Source organism: Chanodichthys erythropterus, chromosome 20 (genome assembly GCF_024489055.1).
Source record: "Chanodichthys erythropterus isolate Z2021 chromosome 20, ASM2448905v1, whole genome shotgun sequence".
NCBI lineage: Eukaryota > Metazoa > Chordata > Actinopteri > Cypriniformes > Xenocyprididae > Chanodichthys > Chanodichthys erythropterus.
The window spans coordinates 33,116,108-33,143,390 of NC_090240.1; the positions used below are offsets into that span (position 1 = coordinate 33,116,108).

Below are 27,283 nucleotides of genomic sequence, written 5' to 3' on the forward strand. Positions count from 1 at the left end.
ATGACGATCATTATGTTTCTAAAATATTTATTGTACATGTATTTCATTTTATTTTTAAATTTGTTATTATGTTTATTTTAAATGTATTTTTATTTATATATTTTTTATATTATATATTTTATGGGTTGATGAACTACATTTAAAGTACTATGATTTTATGCTTTTGCTTCAGTATGAAAAGCTTGAATAATAGATCATGTTATAGGACAGATTCAAATGTTTTTGTTTATTTTTGTTTATTAATAATTTTTATGTTTTTTTTAGACTTGATCATTATTTTTTGAAAATATTTAAGCATTTTTACATTACATAAATTTTTTTTCTTTCATTGCCTCATTAAAATTTTAATTTATGCAACCCAGACAGCAACAAAGTGTGGCCAGATGTGGACCGGATCTGGGCCGACACTACATTGCTGTCAGGGAATCTTCAAATATAAATGTAAAAGCATTTCTGGAAGTCTATTTTACTTGCATCTCACTGTTTCCATTCTTCGGGTCTTCCTCAGATCGTGGCAACAGCCTCTCACCCACCAACAAGAACCTCTCTCTATCCAGAGCCCGCTTGGCGGCCTCTTTCCTCAACACGCTCAAGCGCAACTCCCTCCAAAGACGCAGGGTATGCAAACACCTGCATGTTATCAAGTAAAACAAACCTGCTTTCTGTTTGCAGTGTAGCAGTGGTGCCTGTCAAAGGTCATCTTTGGTGTATTGGGTTAAATAGAGCATGAAGTCAGGCGCAGTCTCTGTCGTAACGGACCACAACATTGAGGAAAACACTAAACGCCCTCATTACACACAGCTGTTGCCAAATACTCCCATGGTGCGGCCACAATGAGGAAGTAAAAAGAGAGAAAGCCATAATAAAAGAGATGCTAGTGTTTGCTTGCTGTCCCTTTGCAGTGCATGATAACGGTGAAATCATTGTTTATTTCTGTCAATCTGCTGTCGCCACATTGCGTAACCTGAGCTGTAAATGAGATCATGTGACCCGTGTCTCTCAGGACCGACTGGCATCGGAGAAAGGACCAAAAACGCAAAAGATGAAGGAGAAAGAGGAGGAGAAGGATGTGAAAGAGGAAAAAGTGAGTGTTGAAATGTAGTTCTTCAGTTAAATGGCACAGATAAACGCAACAAATGATAGATAGACCTGTAGATACAGTATGGGTGGCTTGATTACATGTCTTAAAACTTAGAAATAGACCAGTTATGTAAAAATATGTTAAAATGTGGAGTGTTTATTGTACCTTTTGTGCATTATTTAAAGATAATTCAGTATTTGATTTGATTTTATGGGCAACAGCAATAAAAGTATTTTAAACCTTTTGTTATCTCCAGTCTGCGGCGCCTGTGGCACCCGTGTCCTCATCAGAGACGTGTGGCAGTGAGCTCTGTTATTTCTGCAAGAAGCATCTGTACGTTCTGGAGAGAGGAAGCGCCGAGGGCAAGTTCTTCCATCGCAGTTGTTTCAGCTGTTATCACTGTGGCTCCACTCTGAGGCAGGGCGGATACACTTTCCACTCCAACACGGGTAAGCCCAAAAACACTTGATATGACGTATTTTATTTTATTTTATTTTATTTTATTTTATTTTATTTTATTTTATTTTATTTTATTTTATTTTATTTTATTTTATTTTATTTTATTTTTAAGGTCTAATTGTAGGTAAAAGGTAGACCTAAATACAGTATATCATTTTTTTTATAATTTCTAAAAAAAAATTTTTTTTTACAACAATAAGTAAAATATGCTGATGTATTAGCAAGTCGTGGGAATGATTTGTTAATTTAATGTGACCAGGATTTACATATTTTTTCCCATATTTTATACGTGGGGCTCTGTTTATTTTATTTTATTTTATTTTATTTTATTTTATTTTATTTTATTTTTATTTTATTTTATTTTATTTTATTTTATTTTATTTTATTTTATTTTATTTTATTTTATTTTATTTTATTTTATTTTATTTTATTTTATTTTATTTTATTTTATTTTATTTTATTTTATTTTATTTTATTTTATTTTATTTTTATTTTTATTTTATTATTTTTTGGTCCCTTGTTTTAATTTAACTAAAATAAGGGATCTAATTATTACAATGTGGCCATGATTTAGTAAACAGAGGGAATTAATTAATTCTTAATGGAGGGAACATTCATTCTTGGTCATGATAAACTTATTTTCCCCTCATGTCATGTGCAGGGCTTTATTTTATTTTATTTTATTATTTAATTTTATTTTATTTTAAAGGTCTAATGGTAGTTAAAAGGTAAACCTAAATATAGTATATAATTTTTCATAATTTCTGAAAATGATAATTATGTCCGCATTTTTTTTTTTTTTTTAACATTACAACAAATTAGTAAATTTTATTTTTATTTTATTTTATTTTATTAGATCAAGGTCTAATTGTAGGTAAAAGGTAGACATAAATACAGTATTTAAATTTTCATAATTTCTGAAAATAATAATTATGTCAGCATTGTTTTTTTTGTTGTTTTTTTTACACTACAACAAATGAGTAAAACATGCTGATGTATTAGCAAGTTGTAGGAATGATTGGTTAATTTGTGACCACGTTATACATATTTTTTTCCACGTCATATGTGGAGCTATGTTTATTTTATTTATTTATTATTTTATTTTATTAGATCAAGGTCTAATGGTAGGTAAAAGGTAGACATAAATAAAGAATTTAATTTTTCATAATTTCTGAAAATAATAAATGTCAGCATTATTTTTTTTATTACATTATGTAATACATTTTATTTTATTATTTATCATGCACTTGTCTCTCATCTGCTGTCATAAGGACTGAAACATCTTGATGTTATATAAAAATTACATAAGCTTTTCATAACCTGTACCGTGTGAAACACTGTCTTACTAGATTATGATTATTACAACACATGCAAATTAGACCTGTGGTCCATTATTCTTGCATGATCCTGCTTTCCCTACAAGTAAAGTGGGGCTTGTTCAATAATTCACAGCTCGTTTGATCAAATGCATGTACATCCATGTTTCAGCCCTCAGTATTTGCATCTGTTGTTGAATTTGATTTGTCTTCAGGGAGATTCTACTGCGAGCAGCACTCGGTGGCTGAGGAAGAAGAGGGTGATGAAGGTCACAGAGGCTCACAGGTATGAATCACATCACAGCTAATGAGACGCTTGATTGCCTCCAATTTACCGCTGGTTCTCTGGTGTGAGGATGTTGGGAATGATAATTATTTTTAGTGTCGATATTGCACTGAGGGTGTGGGGACTGTAATAACTTCCATTAGCAAGTCATTGTTCTGTTGTTCATGTACACAAAAATATATATGAAATATGATTTATTTGGACATGATACCATGGTAATACAGTGTACCATGGGAATATAGTAATGTTTTTACATAAAATGTTTTTTTTATTATTATTATGTGAGTTTTATATACAGTACGTTATAATGGTTTGATGCAATGTTCTTTTCTTCACTGAGATATATTCAGCCATTTCTTATGGAACAACATGATATGACGAGAACTAATGTGGGTCAGCTGCTGCGTCAGGGAAAACATTCCCTTTCCTCTCTCACTCTTGAGTAAAAGTGTTGTACGCTGTGTGATTGTGCTGTCAATCCGTTCCTGTCGAGCACACTTTTATATGTGTGTGTGTGTGTGAAGAGAAATTCTGTGTAAAGCAATGCTTGTGGGATTGGATTCCTAGTGGCTGGTCATAAGACTCCTCAGAGCTGACGCAGTTTCTGTGAGCTTCTGATATTTTTTTGCAGTCACTTTTGTGTTGCTCCACCATGACCATTCTTGACCTGAAATAGAAAATTAACCATACAAGTTCAGAATGCAACATACACTTCCCTTCCAAAGTTTAGGGTTGGTAAGATTATTATTTTTTTTTTTAAAGAAATTAATACTTTTATTCAGTGAGGATGCATTGAATTGATCAAAAGTTACAGCAAAGACATGTATAATGTTACAAAAGCTTTTGATTTCAAATAAATGTTTTTTTTTTTGTTTTTTTTTTTAACTTTGTTCATTAAAGGATCCTTAAAATGTATTGTGGTTACCACAAAAATGTGAAGCAGCACAACTGTTTTCAACATTGATAATAATCAGAAATGTTTCAAATCAGCATATTAGAATGATTTCTGAAGGATCATGTGACACTGAAGACTGGAGTAATGATGTTGGAAATTCACTTTAAATTTAAAAATGTATTAAAATAGAAAACAATTATTTCATATTGTAATAATAACTCACAATATTACTGTTTTTACTGTATTTTTAAGCAAAGAAATGCAGCATTAGTGAGCATGAGAGACTTCTTTCAAAAACATTTATAAATCTTACCAACCCCAAACTTTTCAACGGTAGTGGATGGATGGATGGATGGATAGTTATATCATGTCTTAACCAGACGCAATGTGAAAAGATTTGAGCGACAAGCAATTTGTCTGTCCACACTAGATGCGACTATGAGACACGATAAAGTCAATCAAAATATACAGCCAATCAGAAGAGCATGTGGGCGGGGTCTCTATGCAAGCTACCGGCACTCACAACAAAATAGATAAGTGCATAATCAAATTCATGAATATTACACCATTTTAACATTATTAAAAATACATACTGAGTTACTGAAACAATCTTTGTCATAAAATACACTTGTCTGTTCACAATAAGTTGACAGTTTGAACAATCTTGTTTCCTTTTGTTTATTTTGAAAATCTAAGGTGAATTGTCCGTTGTTGCTTTCAGTACGGCTATAAAAGACACACAAAATGATATTCAAACTCATATTAGGTGCTTTTAACATTAAATAAAGCACATAAACAATACCTGAGTTTATACTTTGTGTTGTTGTTCCAGCCATATCCAAAATAAAATCGTCACGTGTTGCAGCTAGTTAGGACAAAAACTCTGGTTAACATGGAAAAGATTCCTTTATCAAGTGTTGCGTCTGGTTAGGACATGGTGGATGGATGGATGGATGGATGGATGGATGGATGGATGGATGGATGGATGGATGGATGGATGGATGGATGGATGGATGGACAGATAGAGACTGATAGATAGACTGATAGATTGATAGACTGATAGATTGATAGACTGATAGATTGATAGACTGATAGACTGATAGACTGATAGATAGATAGACTGATAGACTGATAGATAGATAGACTGATAGATAGATAGACTGATAGACTGATAGTTAGATAGACTGATAGACTGATAGATAGACTGATAGATAGATAGACTGATAGATAGACTGATAGATAGACTGATAGATAGACTGATAGATAAATAGACTGATAGATAGACTGATAGACTGATAGATAGACTGATAGACTGATAGATAGACTGATAGATAGACTGATAGACTGATAGATAGACTGATAGATAGATAGACTGATAGATAGATAGACTGATAGATAGATAGACTGATAGATAGATAGACTGATAGACTGATAGATAGATGGACTGATAGATAGATAGACTGATAGATAAATAGACTGATAGATAAATAGACTGATAGATAGACTGATAGACTGATAGATAGATAGACTGATAGATAGATTGATAGACTGATAGATTGATAGACTGATAGACTGATAGACTGATAGATAGACTGATAGATAGACTGATAGATAGACTGATAGACTGATTGATAGATAGACTGATAGATAGACTGATAGACACTGATAGATAGACTGATAGATAGACTGATAGATAAATAGACTGATAGATAGACTGATAGACTGATAGATAGACTGATAGATAGACTGATAGATAGATAGACTGATAGATAGATAGACTGATAGATAGATAGACTGATAGATAGATAGACTGATAGATAGACTGATAGACTGATAGATAGACTGATAGACTGATAGATAGACTGATAGATAGATAGACTGATAGATAGATAGACTGATAGATAGATAGACTGATAGATAGACTGATAGACTGATAGATAGACTGATAGACACTGATAGATAGACTGATAGATAGACTGATAGATAAATAGACTGATAGATAGACTGATAGACTGATAGATAGACTGATAGATAGACTGATAGATAGACTGATAGATAGATAGACTGATAGATAGATAGACTGATAGATAGATAGACTGATAGATAGATAGACTGATAGATAGACTGATAGACTGATAGATAGACTGATAGACTGATAGATAGATAGACTGATAGATAGATAGACTGATAGATAGATAGACTGATAGATAGACTGATAGACTGATAGATAGACTGATAGATAGACTGATAGATAGATAGACTGATAGATAGATAGACTGATAGACTGATAGATAGACTGATAGACTGATAGATAGATAGACTGATAGATAGACTGATAGATAAATAGACTGATAGATAGACTGATAGATAGATAGACTGATAGATAGATAGACTGATAGATAGACTGATAGACTGATAGATTGATAGACTGATAGATTGATAGATTGATAGACTGATAGATTGATAGACTGATAGATTGATAGACTGATAGACTGATAGACTGATAGATAGACTGATTGATAGACTGATTGATAGATAGACTGATTGATAGATAGACTGATTGATAGATAGACTGATTGATAGATAGACTGATTGATAGATAGACTGATTGATAGATAGACTGATAGATAGACTGATAGATAGACTGATAGATAGATAGACTGATAGATAGATAGACTGATAGATAGATAGACTGATAGATAGATAGACTGATAGATAGATAGACTGATAGATAGACTGATAGATAGACTGATAGATAGATAGACTGATAGATAGATAGACAGATAGACTGATAGACAGATAGACTGATAGACTGATAGATAGATAGACTGATAGATAGATAGACTGATAGATAGATAGACTGATAGATAAATAGACTGATAGATAAATAGACTGATAGATAAATAGACTGATAGATAGATAGACTGATAGATAGATAGACTGATAGATAGACTGATAGACTGATAGACTGATAGATTGATAGACTGATAGATTGATAGACTGATAGATTGATAGACTGATAGACTGATAGACTGATAGATAGACTGATAGATAGACTGATTGATAGATAGACTGATTGATAGATAGACTGATAGATAGACTGATAGATAGACTGATAGATAGACTGATAGATAGACTGATAGATAGACTGATAGACTGATAGATAGACTGATAGACTGATAGATAGACTGATAGATAGACTGATAGACAGATAGATAGACTGATAGATAGATAGACTGATAGATAGATAGACTGATAGACTGATAGATAGATAGACTGATAGATAGATAGACTGATAGATAGACTGATAGATAAATAGACTGATAGATAGACTGATAGATAGATAGACTGATAGATAAATAGACTGATAGATAGACTGATAGATAGATAGACTGATAGACTGATAGATTGATAGACTGATAGACTGATAGACTGATAGATAGACTGATAGATTGATAGACTGATAGATAGACTGATAGATAGACTGATTGATAGACTGATAGACACTGATAGATAGACTGATAGATAGACTGATAGATAGACTGATTGATAGACTGATTGATAGACTGATAGATAGACTGATAGATAGACTGATAGATAGACTGATAGACTGATAGATAGACTGATAGATAGATAGACTGATAGATAGATAGACTGATAGATAGATAGACTGATAGATAGATAGACTGATAGATAGACTGATAGACTGATAGATAGATAGACTGATAGATAGATAGACTGATAGATAGATAGACTGATAGATAGACTGATAGATAAATAGACTGATAGATAGACTGATAGACACTGATAGATAGACTGATAGATAGACTGATAGATAAATAGACTGATAGATAGACTGATAGACTGATAGATAGACTGATAGATAGACTGATAGATAGATAGACTGATAGATAGATAGACTGATAGATAGACTGATAGATAGATAGACTGATAGATAGATAGACTGATAGATAGATAGACTGATAGATAGACTGATAGATAGACTGATAGACTGATAGATAGACTGATAGATAGATAGACTGATAGATAGACTGATAGACTGATAGATAGACTGATAGATAGACTGATAGACTGATAGATAGACTGATAGATAGACTGATAGACTGATAGATAGACTGATAGATAGACTGATAGACTGATAGATAGACTGATAGATAGATAGACTGATAGACTGATAGATAGATAGACTGATAGATAGATAGACTGATAGATAGATAGACTGATAGATAGACTGATAGATAAATAGACTGATAGATAGACTGATAGATAGATAGACTGATAGATAGACTGATAGACTGATAGACTGATAGACAGATAGACTGATAGATAGACTGATTGATAGATAGACTGATAGATAGACTGATAGATAGACTGATAGATAGACTGATAGATAGACTGATAGATAAATAGACTGATAGATAGACTGATAGACTGATAGATAGACTGATAGACTGATAGATAGACTGATAGATAGACTGATAGACTGATAGATAGACTGATAGACTGATAGATAGACTGATAGACTGATAGATAGATAGACTGATAGACTGATAGACTGATAGACTGATAGATAGATAGACTGATAGATAGATAGACTGATAGATAGACTGATAGATAAATAGACTGATAGATAGACTGATAGATAGATAGACTGATAGATAGATAGACTGATAGATAGATAGACTGATAGATAAATAGACTGATAGATAGACTGATAGACTGATAGATAGATAGACTGATAGACTGATAGATTGATAGACTGATAGACTGATAGACTGATAGATAGACTGATAGACTGATAGACTGATAGACTGATAGATAGACTGATAGATAGACTGATAGATAGACTGATAGATAGACTGATTGATAGACTGATAGACACTGATAGATAGACTGATAGATAGACTGATAGATAGACTGATAGATAGACTGATAGATAGACTGATACAGATTGATAGACTGATAGACTGATAGATAGACTGATACAGATTGATAGACTGATAGACTGATAGATAGACTGATACAGATTGATAGACTGATAGACTGATAGATAGACTGATACAGATTGATAGACTGATAGATTGATTTCGAATGGTAGTCTACATGAATTGGCACAAAATTAAACACAATATATCTCAGGCCAAAATATCACAATAATGTTTTCTGTTTTTTAGAATGTCGAGAATAGTCATAAGGAAGAGGATAAGGAGAAGACACAAAATGGTGAAGCTGTAGAGATGGCATCCCCACCTCCACATGTCTCCGTAAGACGGAAGGGCTCATATAAGATATCTGTTGACCCTGACTTTGAAGAGTCAAACGAGTGCCCTTCTCCCACGGAGCAAGATGACCAACCGTCACCTGACCTTAAGAAGTCTGATGAACAACACAAACCCTCAGAGCTCAATCCAGAGAGCACAGGCCTCGAGAACCAACAAAATAACGCTAGCCCGTCCGTTCCAGTCCCAGCCCCGCGAGGTTCCAGAGCTCCGCTGTACCCTCCGCTCCCCAAACCTCGCACTGTCCATAATGTGGTGCCCGAATCCTCAAATATCCCAGAGGAAACTCATCAAGAGCTCACGCCGGAGTCCAAACCCAAACCGTCCCTGCGCAAACTTCAGCTGAGCGAAGAGGAAAAGGCCGACCTGCTCAGCCAGGATTCTGACTCGGAGACACCCGCCTCGTCTTCTGCTGCCTCCACCTCCTCTTCCTCGAAGCAGCATGAAGGAGGCGAGGAGGAGGGATACTGGAGCGGAGGCGCCGCTACACGGAAGAGCTTGCAAAGCCAGCATCACCGTCGCTGCATGAGAAGGAAGAGCGAACCTCCGCCCACCACCCAGTCGCAGCACGGAAAGATGCGCTCCAAGTTTTCCCCGTGGAATCTGTCTTCACCACGGCTACAGCAGCGCTTCAGCGTCCTCAGAGTTGCACCTAAAGGTTAAAAGCTCTTTTTTTTTTTTTTTTAGTACTTCTTTAGAAAAATTTTTTAGGTTAAACTTGGTAGCTGATTTTGGTGTGAATTCCCTCATCAGAACAAGCTGAACCAGATCATTATGTATCAGAAGATGATAATGAAGAAGGTGTTGACGATGACGAAGAAGAGGACGAAGAGGATCTTCAAGCAGAAGACCATTTTTTGGATTGCAGGGTGAGAATATGTTCAGATTCGTTTCATTCCATAGCTTATTTGGTCAGAATACAGCCCCCTGCCCGGTCTGTGCACGCCACTGCATAGGGCCCTATTTTAACAATCGAAGCACATGGTCTAAAGCGCATGTGCCCTTAGGGCGTGTCCGAATCCACTTTTGCTAGTTTAAGGACTGAAAAAATGGTTGGCGCACCCGGTGCGTGGTCTAAAAGGGTTATCCCTGTTCTCTTAATGAATCATGGGTGTGTTTTGGGCCAAACGTGCAATAAACCAATCAGAGTCTCATCTCCCATTCCCTTTAAAAGCCTTTTTGCGCTTGCGCCATGGCGGATTCACTATTTACATTGCGTAATTTGCAAGCGGAAAAAGTGAATGCGAGGAAATGGATCTGCTCGTGCACAAGGTTAAAGCGCCGGACAAGCCGGATTCCACCAAAACATTTTTATCTTTATGTACACAATAATAAAATTTTACATTGTAATCCTTTTATTTTTAATATTTGGCATGTTTGTGTGCTGATGCGCCTCCCTGTGTGTGTAACAAGCAGAGTGTACACGCGTTGTGCACCTGCATATAGGCACATAACTAATGCGCCTGAACACACCTCGTTTTCAGACCAGCACACTCATAGGAGCAAATGCATTTGCTATTAAAGGGTTAGTTCATCCAAAAATGAAAATTCTGTCATTTATTACTCACCCTCATGTCGTTCCACACCCCCGTAAGACCTTCGTTCATCTTCAAAACACAAATTAAGATATTTTAGTTGAAATCCGATGGCTCAGTGGGGCCTGCATAGCCAGCAATGACATTTCCTCTCTCAAGATCCATTAAAGTACTAAAAACATATTTAAATCAGTTCATGTGAGTACAGTGGTTCAATATTAATATTATAAAGCGACGAGAATATTTTTGGTGCGCCAAAAAAACAAAATAACGACTTATTTAATGATGGCCGATTTCAAAACACTGCTTAAGGAAGCTTCGGAGCGTTATGAATCTTGTGCCGAATCATGATTCAGATCACGTGTCAAACCGCCAAACTGCTGAAATCACGTGACTTTAGCGCTCCGAACCGCTGATTCGACACGCTGATTCATTATGCTCCAAATCTTCCTTAAGCAGTGTTTTGAAATCGGCCATCACAAAATAAGTCGTTATTTAGTTTTTTTGGTGCACCAAAAATATTCTTGTCGCTTTATAATATTAATATTGAACCACTGTACTCACATGAACTGATTTAAATATGTTTTTAGTACATTAATGGATCTTGAGAGAGGAAGTGTCATTGCTGGCAATGCAGGCCTCACTGAGCCATAGGATTTCAACAAAAATATCTTAATTGCTCTTGAGCAGGGTTTAGCACCACTTTTGCAGTGTTAACTCTGCATTGTGGTTCCAAACTTGTACAGTGTGAAATGATGCGGTGTTAGAATGCCTCATTTTTAACCTACTTTGGACAATCATGGAAACACTGCGCAATGTAAATAAAATGGCTTTTCACACTTGAAATTAGGGGTTAAACGGATCGTTGTTAATCCGTAATCTGTACGGACTAAGCCCCACGGTTCGGCATGCATGTGATCCGCGGATCAATTGCAAGTTTAACCGCAATAGAGTGAAAGGTTATCATTCGCACATGTTTTGTCTTGCTAGTTTACATATTAAACCATTCCAGCGCTAGAAGAGGCAAAAGAGGATTTATTCAGTATTTAATTTGGTATTGCACACCATGCTGTTATCTCAGCACTTGAATGGACACATACACACATTATGTCAGTCAAAATACCCCTCTCAGCAAGTATTCTCGTAAACACATTCGGTTTTGTCTTAATTGAACGAGGTGAGAATTTGGATGTGTATCTATGGGATGTGTGCATGCATGGGGTCTTACTCTTAAAGTGACAGCAACCTATAAATACCTGCTGTACGGTGTACATTTTAGGACTTCCTCACACCTCAGCCATACAACGAAAAGGCGTCATGCCTCAGACTAAAAGGCTTCAGTCACTTCACAAAACGGCATCACGCCTCATACTAAAAGGCATCAGTTTTGTTTTTTTGTATAGCCTAACTTTCTATTGGTTTTTATCCTATTATAATGCCGCCCTTCAGTTGTCTTTTTCTTTACTGTTACTATTCCCAAAGTGATGTAAGGTGTATGTGCGTGCATGTTAATTATGTAGAATCTGTAGATCTGTTGATGGTATTCATGTAGGCTATTTATGTAATCCCTTGGCGAATAAGAAAAGAACAGAAAAGAACATCCGGATTTTCACATTGGTCTGCAGAAAAACAGCAATGGGCTGAATGAAAATGTAAATGTGACTGTTCTATCCAGATAGTGGTATTATGTTTTTATTGTTATTTTTATTTTTTATGAATTCCATTTTTATTCTTATGTATGTTTTCTTTTTATGTAAAGCACTTTGAATTACCATTGTGTATGAAATTTGCTAAATAAATAAAATTGCCTTGCCTAATCAACTCTCTGACACTAGGTGGCGTTGGAACAGCAGAAATAAAGCCGTTTCCTTGGTAACCTCTGTACACAAAGCAGCTGTGCTTATAACAACGGATTCAAATAGCTCGAAAGATTTTTTTACTTCTCTTATAGAAATTAACCATGGTTAATTTAAATAAAACAAAATGGTTATTGTAGTTAACCACAAATTAACCATGTTTTTTTTTTATGGTAATTGTTGTTAAATTATTGTTATACAAATAGTAGCCTATCAAAAAAACATACTTTTTTTTTTTTTCACTTTTTTTAACCATGGTTAATTTTCGTATGTGTTCACGATAGATTGCAATTAATGCAATGTGTTATTTTGCTAACTTTTTATACATGCAAATAAAACTAGTGAATAATACAAATTTACAAAATAATCTTACTGGGCTATGTTTTATACAACTTGGTGTAACATTTAACAGAAAACTGCATGCACGTGACGTCACACTGAGGCGGGGCAATTCGCTTTTTTCTAAGCCTTTCAGTCTGAGGCGTGATGCCGTTTTGTCCGATGACTGAAGCCTTTTAGTCTGAGGCATGATGCCTTTTCGTTGTATGACTGAGGTGTGAGGAAGTCCTAAAATGTACACCGTACTGCTGTTGTCTGTCATGTCAATCAAACAACAAAACACAGCTTTAATCTATATTAAATTTATACAGTGAACATGGTGCCATTTTACATTAATTATTAAATGTCTGTACCCAAAATTAACACTACAGTTAGACCGTATTTGTAACTTTGAGTTGTATTTATCTATGCTTGTAATTGGTGTACAGTATTTGTTCTTTTTACAGTCCTTTAATGTTTTAACTTTATTAGTGAGGCTAGTAGTTTCTGCTGTAATATCAGAGTAGCCTACTTAAAGTGGGCTTTAAGTAATAAATGCAAAGTTATCCCCCCCACCCCCAAAGATTTTTTGTGCTGATCCGAAAAATGATCTGAACCACGAGTTTTGTGATCTGTTGAACCACTACTTGAAATAGTTAACCCTGGGTCATTCTAAAACCCGGGTAAAGGGAATCCTGGGTTATTTTGCTTCATGTTTCACACTGCTCATAATTTACCCGGGGTTAATAATTAATCCTGGGTATTCATAAGTTGACGTTTCACACTGCACATTCCTAAACCCTGGGTTAACGTTCTTATTTGCATATTTGCGGTGCCATCGTCATTGATTGGATAAACGCAGCACGCGGCCTGCTCATATTGCATATTATTTCACTCTAAAATAAAAACATCCAGTATTTATTAAAAGATAATATAATAAATACAAATATAATTAATATAGTACAGCTGTAAAATTACTAATATTTATGGCTGTCCTCATTTCTTTATTTTTCAAACAATGAAGCTTTTATTTTTTCGGAAAAGCACTGAATCATGATCTGAATCATTTCTGTTAGACTGATTTGTGGTTTCTGGTTTGTGTTGTATGTGTTCAGGGGGGCGATTATGAGATTTCTGACTCAGAGAAACGTGACCTAAAGAGGATGAAAACTCTGGAGCGGAAAGCAAGAATGAGCGAAATCCAGCGCTTCCACAAAGCTCAGGTGAGCAAGATCAGTCTGTGCTGTGGAGGTTGTTTCTCATAATGGTAATAATAAAAAAAATGCATGCAGCTTAAATAAAAGAAATCAGTTTATATCAAGATGAAAAATACAGTGATCTGAATTCCATTCTTATTTGGTCTGATACTGCCCTGGTTCTGACGCCCACACAGACGATTCAGAGACGGCTGGATGAGATAGAAGTGACCTTTAAAGAACTGGAGGAGAAAGGAGTGGAGCTGGAGAGAGCTTTGAGAGGAGAGGCTGGTATGACATCTCATCCATCTACATACGCCGCTAATGATTTCACTTCATCATATTATACAGCAGTCAGACTGTGCGCGCGTTAATATTCTCACTGAAGCCCAGTGAACATGTTAACCCTGACAGCACTTGTACGTCATCGAGACGTCTATTAAAATTGTACATTTCGATCATTCTGTTTTCAGAGTTACAATAAGAGTTACATTTCCTGTCTAATAGGGCCGGAAATTTCGATTCACAAGCGATTTTGATTCAATATCGATTTATTTGGATAGCAAAGAAAAAGATTTCTCAATTAATGTTGAAAACTATACAGGGAACATTTTCACTTGGTACAATTAACAACTGGTTTTTATACAAACATTTAAATTGCACATTTTTTTTATAATAATAACATTATAATATTAACTTTTTAATGACTTAATTATGTTTCTGCTCCACTTTTTTTATATGTTTAAACGCTGTCATAAAAATCTTTTCATGATGGATTTATTCAAACATATATTAAATATTGAACAGGTTAAGTAAAAAATATAATGAATATGTAATATAGCAAATATATATTTAACAAAATGCTCCTCTCTGGTGTTCATTTTTTTAGCTAACTGGTGATTGAATGGCTTTTCTGAGGTGAATCTTACATTGTTTGATATAAAATTGACAGAATTTGAAAGCTTAAGGCTTTGTTTCATATGAAAAAATCTTTGCGATTTTTATTTGCTCTACACAAATTGTTTTGTGAAAATTTTGTTCACGCATCATCTAAAAAGAGCTTAGAGTAAAATATTGATTCTTGGGATTTAAGAATCGATATCGATTTATCGAAACCTGAGTCGATTAAAATTGAGAAATCAATATTTTCAACCCAGCCCTACTGTCTAACTTTAGGATAACATTCAGCAGATGTTTTATTAAAGTCCCCCGTAGTCAACAATTGTATCCCTTAAAACTCATCTTTGTTTGTTAAAATAGCATATTTAAAAGTTTTTTCTTCATGCCTTAAAATAGCTTAAATGTAACTCGACACCCTTGCCTCATTTAGTATACACAGTTCTATGAATATGCAAATTAGCCCCGCCTCCACTCGCTCACACCAGCTTAGATCCACTTATTGATGATCACACATTGACGAATCAGGATTCTTTGATGAATACAAAGTTAAAAAAAAAACATTTATTTAAATAGAAATCTTTTGTAACATTATAAATGTCTTTATTGATCAATTTAATGCTCCCTTGCTGAATAAAAGTTTTAATTTCTTTAAAAAAAATTCTTAATGATCCCAAAATAATAATTTTGCAAAAGCTTTCAATTTCAGGTAAATTATGTTCTTTTGATCTTTCTATTCATCAAAGAATCCTGAAAAAAATTATTAGATTATAATTTTTAACAGTGATTATAATCAGAAATGTTTCTTAAGCAGCAGATCATCATATTAGAATGATTTCTGAAGGATCATGTGACACTGAAGACTGGAGTAATGATGCTGAAAATACAGCTTTGATCACAGGAATAAATTACATTTTACAATATATTAAAATAGAAAGCAGTTATTTTAAATTGTAAAAATGTCAATATTCCTGTTTTACTGTATTTTTACAATAAATGCAGCCTTGGTGAGCAGAAGAGACTTCTTATAAAAAACATTAAAAAATCTTACCGATTTATAGCTTTTGAACAGTAGTGTATATTAATAAAACTCCTTCAGTAGTGTTTTAAAAGCACTTCAAGCTGGTTAAGAGAAGCAAAGGGTGACAAAGTGTGGTGTCGACTGAGCATAAGGAGATCTAGTAGGTGTTTTAACGTCTTGTGTGGATGCATGTGTGTTTTAGGTACGGGTGACCCTGAAACGATTGACCAGTGGATCGATCTGGTCCAGGAGAAGAACAATCTGCTCTCAGAGGAGTCTGATCTCATGGTGGCGTAAGTCTGATTACCGTTACCCTAAAAAAATGTTTAGTTAAATTAATAAACATCTTGGTTGCTTAACCAAGTCAGCATGAATACAATTCACATTTAAGAAACTCAATAGCAGTTATTGCTCAAAGTGCATCGTTTATTTTTGCATGTGTAAAGACAAACCTCAAACCTCACTGAAAGCCAGCTCACAGTCTTGTTGCCCCTGGCAACCTCTCTTCTGCTTGTCTTTGATGAGCACTAATGCTTAAGATGAATGCTTAGAGTGGCCTCATTTATTTAACCCACCGTATTTAGCATATATTGGCTCTGTGCACAACTGGATCCTCGGAAACTAAATTACAGGCTGTGCTAACAGCAGCAGTAATATATTTGTGTGATTCTGGTTTTGTGTTTCAAAGGTCTCGACAGCTGGAGCTGGAAGACAAACAGAGCATGTTAGAGATGGAGCTACGGCGGTACATGGAAATGGATGGTGGGAAATTAAAGCTAATTCTGTTCAAATTTGTTTGTACAATCAAAGCAAAATGTATTCAGACACCTTGAACATTTCATTCATTAATACAGTTTATTCACTATAGTTAAAAAAAATGGTAATAAAATAAGGCAAGATCTCAGAGTTAAACTGTGTCAGAAAAAAATAATCTTAATTTTGTCAGATAACACTTAAGCAAAACATGTTCAGGTCAAAGTGTCTGAATAATTTTTGGTTCCAAATTTGTATCAATTTTACTGGTAATCCACTGTATGAAGAATTTTTGGGTATAATATGTCACAGTTTACTTTATTTTGCCATCCTCACTTACATAAATGAACTAGTGTCCTGCACCTACTAGTAAAACAATATAAAAAATTATATCTAGTGTCTGAATATTTTTGGGTTTGACTGTAAGTAGGTGCTAATATAGCATGTAGTGTACATGTAATTATATAATCATTATATTCTCCTTATATCATTTTCATTTAAATAGTCCTGTGTTCTGACAAATGAATTTGGATTTAATTACAATACAAAAGTCCATCTGTCAGTTAATATGAAGTCATAAAAGCTTAATGTATTATAATAATAATAATAATAATAAATATGTTATTATTATGATCTAGCTGTTAGTGCACATGCTCCAATGCAGAGCAAAAAACAAAAATAAAATGGTTGTATTTTGTACTAAATTTTATAATATTGTATATTTTTAATTAATTTCTATAATTTAATAATAACTTACAATTAAATTATTGATAATACTGAAATACAGTGTTACTTTCATTATATACTCTTTATATAATAGTCACTTTAATATTACAAATAATCCATCTGTCAATTAATTTGAAGTCATAAAAGCTTCATGTATTATTATTATTATTATTATTATTAATTATTATTGTTTTTGTTGTTGTTGTTTTTATAGTCTAGCTCTTAGTGCACATGCTCCAACACAATGAGCAAAAAAAGCCAAAAATAAAATATTTTTTATTGTATTATAATTAAATCATATTAAATATTTAAAAATAATATATACATAATATTTAAAATATATTTAAATATATAATATAAAATGTTTCTATTTAAATATTTAATTACATTATATTTCTAAATATTAAAAAAATAACATTAATATTAAACTATTATTATTATTATTATTTTTTTTTTTTATTATTATTATTATTGAAATACTAACATTTCTAAGTTAGTTTGATGTTAAATTCTTAATTCTAAAGGTCCGTTCACACCAAAGACGATAACTATAACGACAGTGATAAAGATACAGTTCTAAAAAACGTTCTAAATATAAAAGAATAGCAGAGTCCACATCACAACTTTAACAATAACAGCACACAGAGAAACCATATCATTGGAATCACTTTCAGACAGTTTTTTTTTTTTTTTTTTCAGCTGATGAAAGATAAAAACATTGATAGCCAATCAGAATCCATCGTGCTTTAACGAGCTCCAGCATTTAAAGTGACAGATGTCCAAACTGCAGCGCACTTATAATAAACAGAACGATATCGTCCGCTGGTGTGGACACTTATATAGTTATTGTTATCTTTGTTTTTATGTATGTAAACGTATGCACACCTGCATTAACATGTTGCTTTGTTCTTGTGCGTGCAGACACCGAGAAGACCCCTGAGCAGCGAGAAGAGGAGGATCGAATCCTGCAGGAGATGCTGGATGTGGTGGACATGAGGGATTCACTGGTGGCCTTCCTGGAGGAGAAGAGGTTGAAGGAAGTTAATGACGAACTGTAGTGCTGTAGGCAGCCCAGCTGCTCTGAGACTAAAACACCACAAAAACACACGTTTACCGGCTCAAAACACGTGCCACAGCGTCCTAATGGAGTAGTTCACCATTCAGTCCATTTACTCATCCTCATGCTGGGCTTTCTGCCTTCTGTGGAAAAAAAAAACTAAAGGAAAAATTGTACTCTCTTATCCATACAATGAAATTACATGGTCATCAGGAATGGAATCTTGTTTCTGCCACTAAAAAAATTCAAATAAAAAAGGTAACTGGAACTTTTTATCTCAAAATTCTGACTTTGTTTCTCAGAATTGTGATATAAAGTCAGAATTGCGAGTTATAAGGTCAGAATTGTGAGTTATAAAGTTATAATGTCCAATTACGAGGGACAAAACACTGACGTTTTTTCTCAGAATTGTGAGTTTATATATTGCAATTCTGACTGCATATCCCAATGCATTTCTGATTTTATATCATGCAATTTTGATTAACTCACAATTGCGAGTTTAAACCTCACAATTGCGAGAAAAAAGTCGCAATTACCTTTTTTATTTTGTGGCGGAAACAAGCTTCCATACTCAGGGGCTTTCAAGCTCCAAAAAAAACAAAACACCATAAAATGATCATAAAAGTAGTTACAAGTCTTTACAGGGTTAGTTCACCCAAAACAGAAAATTCTGTCATTAATGACTCACCCTCATGTCGTTCCAGACCAGTAAGACTTTCGTTCATCTTCAGAACACAAATTAAGATATTTTTGATAAAATCTGAGAGATTTCTGTCCCTCCATTGATAGTCTACACAACCAACACTTTAATGCTTCAAAAAGTTAAAAAGATTGTAAAACTAATCCGTATGAATTAAGTGCTTTAGTCCAAATTTTCTGAATATACATGATTGTATTATATGATGAACAGATTGAATTTAGGCTAAACACATAAAAAACATTGATCAGCGAACATAAACAGCAGCTCAACTGAACTTGTTTGACATGTGAGAACGAGCTTCATTGTTTCTCGCACATCAAGCAAACGTGCTTGAGCTTCCGTTTACCACAACTGATGTGTGAGTTGATTGTTTATATGTGAATAAAAGCCTAAATTCAATCTGTTCAACATATAAAGCGATTGAGCCTCTTCAGAAAAGTTGGACTAAACCGCTCAATTCACATGGATTAGTTTTATGATCTTTTTGAAGCATCAAAATGGTAGTTGCGTAGACTGTCAATGGAGGGACAGAAATTAAAAAATATCTTCATTTGTGTTCTGAAGATGAATGAAAGTCTTACAGGTTTGGAATAACATGAGGGTGAGTAAATGATGACAGAATTGAAATTTTGGGGTGAACTAACCCTTTAAATCCAGTTTTATTAAGTTTGGATATTTCAAGAGAAAATTTCAGATTTCATGTTTAATGTCAGTGATGCCAAACGTTAATGCTTCTCATGTGCCTCGTAAGCATTTCATTGTTATATCTTCAGATTGCACATACCTGTATGAGCACTACAATGGAGAGGAAGATTTTCATTTCAGTGTTTCCACACAGATCTACTCGTTTAGACTTAGGGCTGCACAACAATTAATCGCGATTAATCGTTTGCAAAATAAATAAATGTGTGTGTTCTGTGTATAATAATTATGTATATACAAATACATGCACATACATGTATACATTTAAGAAATATATACATGTATAAATAAATATACATATTTATATATATTTTATATTACATATAAATATAGATATTTTATATGTAAATATAATTTTTTTCTTAAATATATACATGTATGTGCATGTACTTATATATACATAATTATTATACACAGAACACACACATATATTACGTAACACAGACTTTTATTTTGCAAACGATTAATCGTTGTGCAGCCCTATTTAGACTACAGTATGGTGCTTTTTGTCATTTTTGGGCCTTGACGGCTCCTGCTCACTATTTACACATGAAAAATAGCAGTGTGAGCATCTCTTGTGTGTTCGGCGGAAGAAAGAAAATCATCGACATGAGGGTGAATAAATGATGCCAGAATATTTCTAGTGATTCACTGATTTTACATATTATAAAGAAACCCAGTGACTCGCAGGCACAAACACCAACATTGCACAACTTTGTGCAGAGACTCTGCTCTTGAAAACCAAAGAGTTAAACACATCTGCGCACACACAGCTCAAGATTTGGCGTAAAATCCTGAGAAACTAGCGCCAGCCGCTCTGGTCTCGCTCCAACATAAATGTGCTTTCATACAGATAGAGAAACTCTGAAGACTGTACCAAATGTTGTGGAAGTGCACATCCGTCCCAGCCTTCACTGCCCGGACACGGCCTTTCCCGAGACCAATGGCGGTCACGCTACAAACTCACACGACTATAGATTTTGCTGGGTCAGATGTTTGCGCACACACGTACGATTATATTGCATCTCGCACTTTTATGAAAGTCTATCAAGGTCATGTATGTTCTAAATATCAAGAGATATTATATAAAAGGTATTTACACATTTATGATGTCGTAAACCAATGCCAATATCATGTCTTAAACAGCACTTGCATTGTATTATTATGAACATATTACGGCTTTGCAACATTAAGAGATTGAATATCACGATGGGCTTTTGTGCAGTGTATTGTTTTTTGTTTTTTTTCCTTGTAAGTGATTGTATTTCTCTTCACACATTTTTAACTTCACATTATTATTATTATTATATTGTTTTGATATTTTCTGCATGATCATGGTTTTGACTCTCAGGGGAACATCTGCCTGGCCCGGTTTCCATTTATATATTTCTAATTCTGTATATTTGCGGATCATTATTTGGAAGTATTTACACAGTATATACTGTAATACTTGTTTTAGGGAAGCACAAAGTCTGTTTGTTCCTTCGCTGTATGAAATTCCCACAAAACATTTATGTGTTTGATAAATCAGTTTTCATTTTTGAGGCTCTGAGAATAATTAGTGGCATTAATTCCTGTCGGAGAGGAATTTTGTGGTAGTGTTTTGGGAACAGTGCTGTAATTTTTGCTGTTTGCTTTTGTTCCCTGTATTTCTTTCATATACACACCAGTGGTTTCTTTTCTATGGGGACAGTAATTCACTTCATATGCTAATAAAATATCTAGCACTTCATGTTTTTCTTCTCGGTTGGGTTTCGGTGCTGTGCAAACGGCCTTGATTTACATCAGAAACAGATTTTGAGCATTGACGTCATGGCTGCTTTTACACGGACGTGTTATTCTTCTGGCTTTTTTCATTGGTATGTGAAATAGTATGTACTTACAGTACTCATTCTGTCACATTAAATCATGTTTCAGACAGACGTATGCTACATTGTTTTCACATGACCTTGACATACTCGTATAGTATAGTATAGTGAACGAAAGATCTAAAGGACAAACAATGAAGATTTATTTTAACGGCTGCCTTTGCTCATATTTACCAAGGGTCCCAATAATTCTGGAGTTGACTGTTGTATAGTATACAGTGTACATACTACACTGCAGAAATAGTAATTGTCGGATGTTAGTATGCTATTCTGCACATATTGTTTGTCTGCTAATAAGTCCTTGTGAAATCTCTGTAGAATGAAATGATCACATTTCTGTCACATAAAATGATTTTCTGTCATTGCTTGTTTTGCTCTGGACTTTCATGTATCCCACCACTAGAGGGCCTCCTTCATCAGTCTTAGAAAGAGCAGCAGGGATCATGACAAGGTTTGATTTTGGTCGTATCTATTCTATCTAGACTAATGATATGAGCACATATATTGTATTATATGCATTATATTGTATTGTTTATGAATTCGGTATTAGTGTTAATCACAAAATGCCCCTTTTTACATTAAATATTGAATTAGGCCTATTTATTTATTTGTTTTATTTATGTTCTGAGTATTATTTTATCATTTATATTTATTGATTACTTAATAATTATTTCACTTTTATTTATTTACTGTATAAATGTATTTTAATTACATTTTATTCATGTGTTATTTATACTCATTTATAAACTAGTTAACACAAATGTCAAAGCTTATCTAAACGTTACAGATTTTTAATACATTTTGTGACGTTGTCTCTGTTTCAGTCTGTGTCTCGGACTAAGCTATTTGGTAACACTTTATTTTAAAGTTGCTGTCCGTAACTTTTTTGTGTTAAAAATGATGCAAAATCTATTTTTGAGTAAGTACATAACCAGTGTTCAAACCTATCTTCTTACCTTAGCGCAATTCACAACGGTAAGCTTATAATAACGTTTTCTAATTCGAGTGGTACTGGTAGGTTTCCGCGGGAAATTCGAGCATGCCGCCGTTCGTCTTTGCGTCATTACGTCACGACTGTTTACATAAAGATGGAGTCTCAGCTGTATTATGCGAGAATACTACAGGCGACGGATCATTTATAGCCTTCTCTCACAGCAGCTGCAATAATTAAACTTATTATTTTGATGGCGGATTGTATGACATGATGAATTAACATTTAAAGATTAGACTGTTCAGAAATTGAAATCTACAAAACAATACGAGTGACACACCAAACATTAGATTCATCCTCTTTGAGGAGCCATGCGATGCGCAACCCACATAAAGATGATAATTCCGCAAATAACAGATTTCAAACAGAGTGCAGCTTTAAGGTGATGTAGTAACACGTTACTAAATATACTTACTATAGTAATAACAGTAAATAATGCATAATCACACAAATACTAACCCTAACTCTGTAAGTAAATGTTAATTAATATTACTCAGTACTTGTTTGAGTAAGTACAATGTAACTATGTCACCTTAAAGTGTAACCAGCTATTTTATGCACACAGAATATGTGGAATATACTTCTTGAGTTGAATGGTTTATGTTTATTGTGCTTTAATATAATTTTTTTTAAGCTTGGCAGCCACAGTCCTCCAGTTTTATGGTATGGAAAAGAGTTTCTTCAAATTATTTTGTCTTCCACAGATGAAAGGTTTGTAAATGATGATATAATTTGTTTGTGTGTGTGTGGTACAGTATGAGTTTAAGATGTCTTCTTGCATGTAGGGCATTTTCAAGACATAAAAACGCAAGACCTTAAGAGCGTCTGCCTTGCAGCAGATCTAGGATCAGCTGACTTGAGGTGTTTGATGGTAACTGGATTAGGCATGTGACGGTATCAAATTTTCATGTTGCGATTAATTGATGAAGCTTTTGTCACGGTATACGGTATTATCACGATATTAAAATAAGTTGCAAAACACTTTTTGTCAAAGTTTAACAGGTTTAAGAACTCTTTTTGTAAGAAAACAAAAACAACTCTGACTGAAATGCAAAAGAATTAGGCTATAAAGAACAACAGATAACACTTTACTCTATTTAATGCATTAAATAAGATTGAGCAATAGCTACATTTGTTACAGAAAGTGTTATTTTTTGTTAATGTTAGTTTAGAAACACAACTGATCATTGTTAGTTTTATCTCTGGTCCATTAAATAAGTTATTTTGATTTTAGTAATGTTTATAAGTATTTTTATTGTCAGTTTAGTGATAATGAATTAAAATGTTAACTAATGAAGCTGTTTTCAAAGTTTTACTGAACATTAACAAATAATCAGAACATTTCTAATCATTAGGGCATGTTGTAGTCCAGATTAAAATATAAAAATGATTACGTTTTAAAATAAATATCCTTTTAAGTCTTTTTTAAGAATTCACTATTTGGTGCTGTGATGAACACTGAGATTACAAAAAAATGAATGGCTGTTTGAAGCATTTGAAAAACTTCACCAGCGCAGTTACTTTGTTTGCACGATTTCCATGGTAACCGCTGCACGCTGCTGTTCCATCAGCGCCCTCTGCTGTCAGAGAGTGAACGCGCACTTTCATTCAGCTCGTCTCCTTCACTGGTTCCGCCATGTGCTTCTCGTGCACGTTGGGATTGATTACATCTGAGCGCGTGTCCTTTTGACACAGAATACAGCGGTGTTGTGCATTTTATACGATTGATGGGTAAAGTATTCTTAATTGCCTTATAAAAAATTAATAATTGGTGATAAATTTTTATTTACGGTATTCTGAAGTGCCCACGATTACAATATCGTGTATATTCATTATCGCGATTTATCGCATTACCGAATATCGGCACGAGTCTAAACTGGATCAGGTACGCTGGTCCCAGAGCAGCACACCTTGCAGCTTAATCCAGTTTGACGAGTTTCTCACATCACATGGGTCATACATGGGTCAAGTGGGATGGAGATTGTGAGTTAGTGAGCTCAGGTCAGACACGCTTATTCTCAGCAGATGCAGAAACCTGTAATTATATGCCATCTGTGCGCTCCTCCATCAAGAGCTGTACTGCTGCACAGCAGATGCTCATTTGATTTGATGAGTATGTTCCTGCTTCTCAATCATGGCCGTTTTAATCACTGATACTTTATAAATTACATTTGCTGTTCCTCCGCTAGAGAATCAATTTGATTTGAGAAGGACAGAGAGAGGGAATTGATTATAAAAGAGCCCATTTTGGAGCTACAGTAGCATTCAACAATATCGATGTTGAGAATACATTGCTTACAATATGACTTGCAAATATAGTTTCCATAGTTTTATGGACAACTGTTATCTTCTCTTTTTTTTTCTAGTAAGCTTTTGTTGTATGGAAAAGAGCATCAAAAAATCCTGCCTAATATCTTCTTTTGATTTCCACAGGAGAAATGACATGACAGTGAGTAAATGATGGCAGACTTGTCATTTTTATGAAGATATCATTCTTCTTCTCTCACTTTTTGTCCTATTATTGGTTACTTTATCATCATCATCCTTGTCATGTGTCCTGTAACCTTCTCTCTTTCTCCATTACCCTCTGACACCTTTCATTTTCTCTCACACCTTCAACCAAACACCCAATGTGAGTTACATAAGGCATCATTGTTCACCAACGCTTTCCAGTGACATCGCTGTCAGATTATCTCTGGCTTTAGATGAGAGCTGAAGCACAGTAGAGGTTTGTCAGAGATAATCAGCTTTGATTTGACTTTAATAATATTGCATTTTACCATAGAAAGCATATTAAGATCGGATAAAAGTATAAAAATAAACACTTCACCTATAAGCACTATACGTCTAAATGCACACTGTAATTTTACACTAGTGCTGTACTATGTTGTTATACTAGAATATTTTCTATATTTAGTTTTCTCTTCTCCATTATGTAACATCATTAACTTCTGCTCGTACATGTAGAGTCAATTGTTCTGCTCAAAATTACATTAATAACAGGCATTTTGAAGCCCGTCGCTGTGAATCCTGCTTTGCTGCGAACACATTTAGACATTAAGGGGCTGTTTGAGTTGGCAGAGTGACTGATGCTCTGGCAGTCGAGATATGCAGCAAATATGACTGAACTAAAGCCAAAGGAAAACAGGAACTAAACGATTGTTCCAAAACAGATTCAAAGCTAGATGTGGCCACATACAGTATAAGTGAGTAATATCCTCTGATAAGAGATAAGAGAGGTCCAGCAGAACCATTTAAAGAGCTCAGGATGAAAAGACTGTTACTTGTTGTGCTTGCATAAGTCACACCATCTCAGGAGATTGACTGTAGATTACCTTAGCTGCTCCAGTTGGGTTCAGTTGAGTTCATATTAGAATGATTTCTGAAGGATCATGTGACACTGAAGACTGGAATAATGATGCTGAAAATTCAGCTTTGATCACAGGAATAAATTACATTTTAAAATGTAAAATGTATTCACATAGAAAATACTTTCTTGAAATCATAATAATATTTCACAATATTTCTTTTTCTACTGTATCAATAAATGCAGCATTGGCGAACGGAACCCACAATTCAGTTCGGCAATACATGACATCCCCAATTCAAAGTAAATGGGAAGCGTTAAAGGATTAGTTCAGTATTAAATTTTCCTGATAATTTACTCACCCCCATGTCATCCACGATGTTCATGTCTTTCTTTCTTCAGTCGAAAGAAATTAAGGTTTAAGGAAATAAGGAAATTAAGGTTTATGAGGAAAATATTCCAGGATTTATCTCCATGTAGTGGACTTCACTGGGGTTCAACGGGTTAAACATCTAAATGTCAGTTTCAGTGCAGCTTCAAAGAGCTCTACATGATCCCAGATGAGGACTTATCTAGAGAAACGATTGGTAATTTTCTAAAAAATTATAAAATTATACTGCTCTGCGATGCATCACGCATTACATAATCACGTTGGAAGTTTTGAACATTTTGAAGTTGAAGGAGAAAATGAGTTTTTCGCTCTACCGTGGTTCTTTCGCCTACGCGTGACTTTTCCAACGTAATGCACGATGCGACGCAGAGCAGTGCAAGATGAGCATTTATGGTTAAAAAGTTTATAATTTTTATATTTTTTTTTTTTAGAAAATGACCGATCATTTCACTAGATAAGACCCTTATTTCTCATCTGGGATCATGTTTGAAGCTGCAGTGAAACTGACATTTAGATCTTCAACACGTTAAACAGCACTATATGGAGAAAAATCCTAGAATGTTTTCCTCAAAAACCTTCATTTCTTTTCGACTGAAGAAAGAAAGACATCTTGGATGACATGGGGGTG

The 27,283-nt window shown here is 34.3% G+C and overlaps 1 protein-coding gene across 1 annotated transcript in view; it reads left to right on the forward strand.

Annotated features, from left to right (window-relative positions):
* mical1 (microtubule associated monooxygenase, calponin and LIM domain containing 1) overlaps window positions 1–22,556 on the forward strand; it is a 43,534-nt gene extending 20,978 nt beyond the window's left edge. The window contains exons 14-24 of the mRNA XM_067370694.1: window positions 509–618; window positions 1,004–1,084; window positions 1,338–1,530; window positions 3,072–3,142; window positions 9,233–9,995; window positions 10,091–10,206; window positions 14,162–14,269; window positions 14,440–14,533; window positions 16,363–16,453; window positions 16,849–16,922; window positions 18,561–22,556. Of these exons, the coding sequence (XP_067226795.1) occupies window positions 509–618; window positions 1,004–1,084; window positions 1,338–1,530; window positions 3,072–3,142; window positions 9,233–9,995; window positions 10,091–10,206; window positions 14,162–14,269; window positions 14,440–14,533; window positions 16,363–16,453; window positions 16,849–16,922; window positions 18,561–18,697 (1,838 nt within the window). The 3' untranslated portion in view covers window positions 18,698–22,556. The remainder of the gene's footprint in view (window positions 1–508; window positions 619–1,003; window positions 1,085–1,337; window positions 1,531–3,071; window positions 3,143–9,232; window positions 9,996–10,090; window positions 10,207–14,161; window positions 14,270–14,439; window positions 14,534–16,362; window positions 16,454–16,848; window positions 16,923–18,560) is intronic.
* Window positions 22,557–27,283: the final 4,727 nt, after the last annotated feature.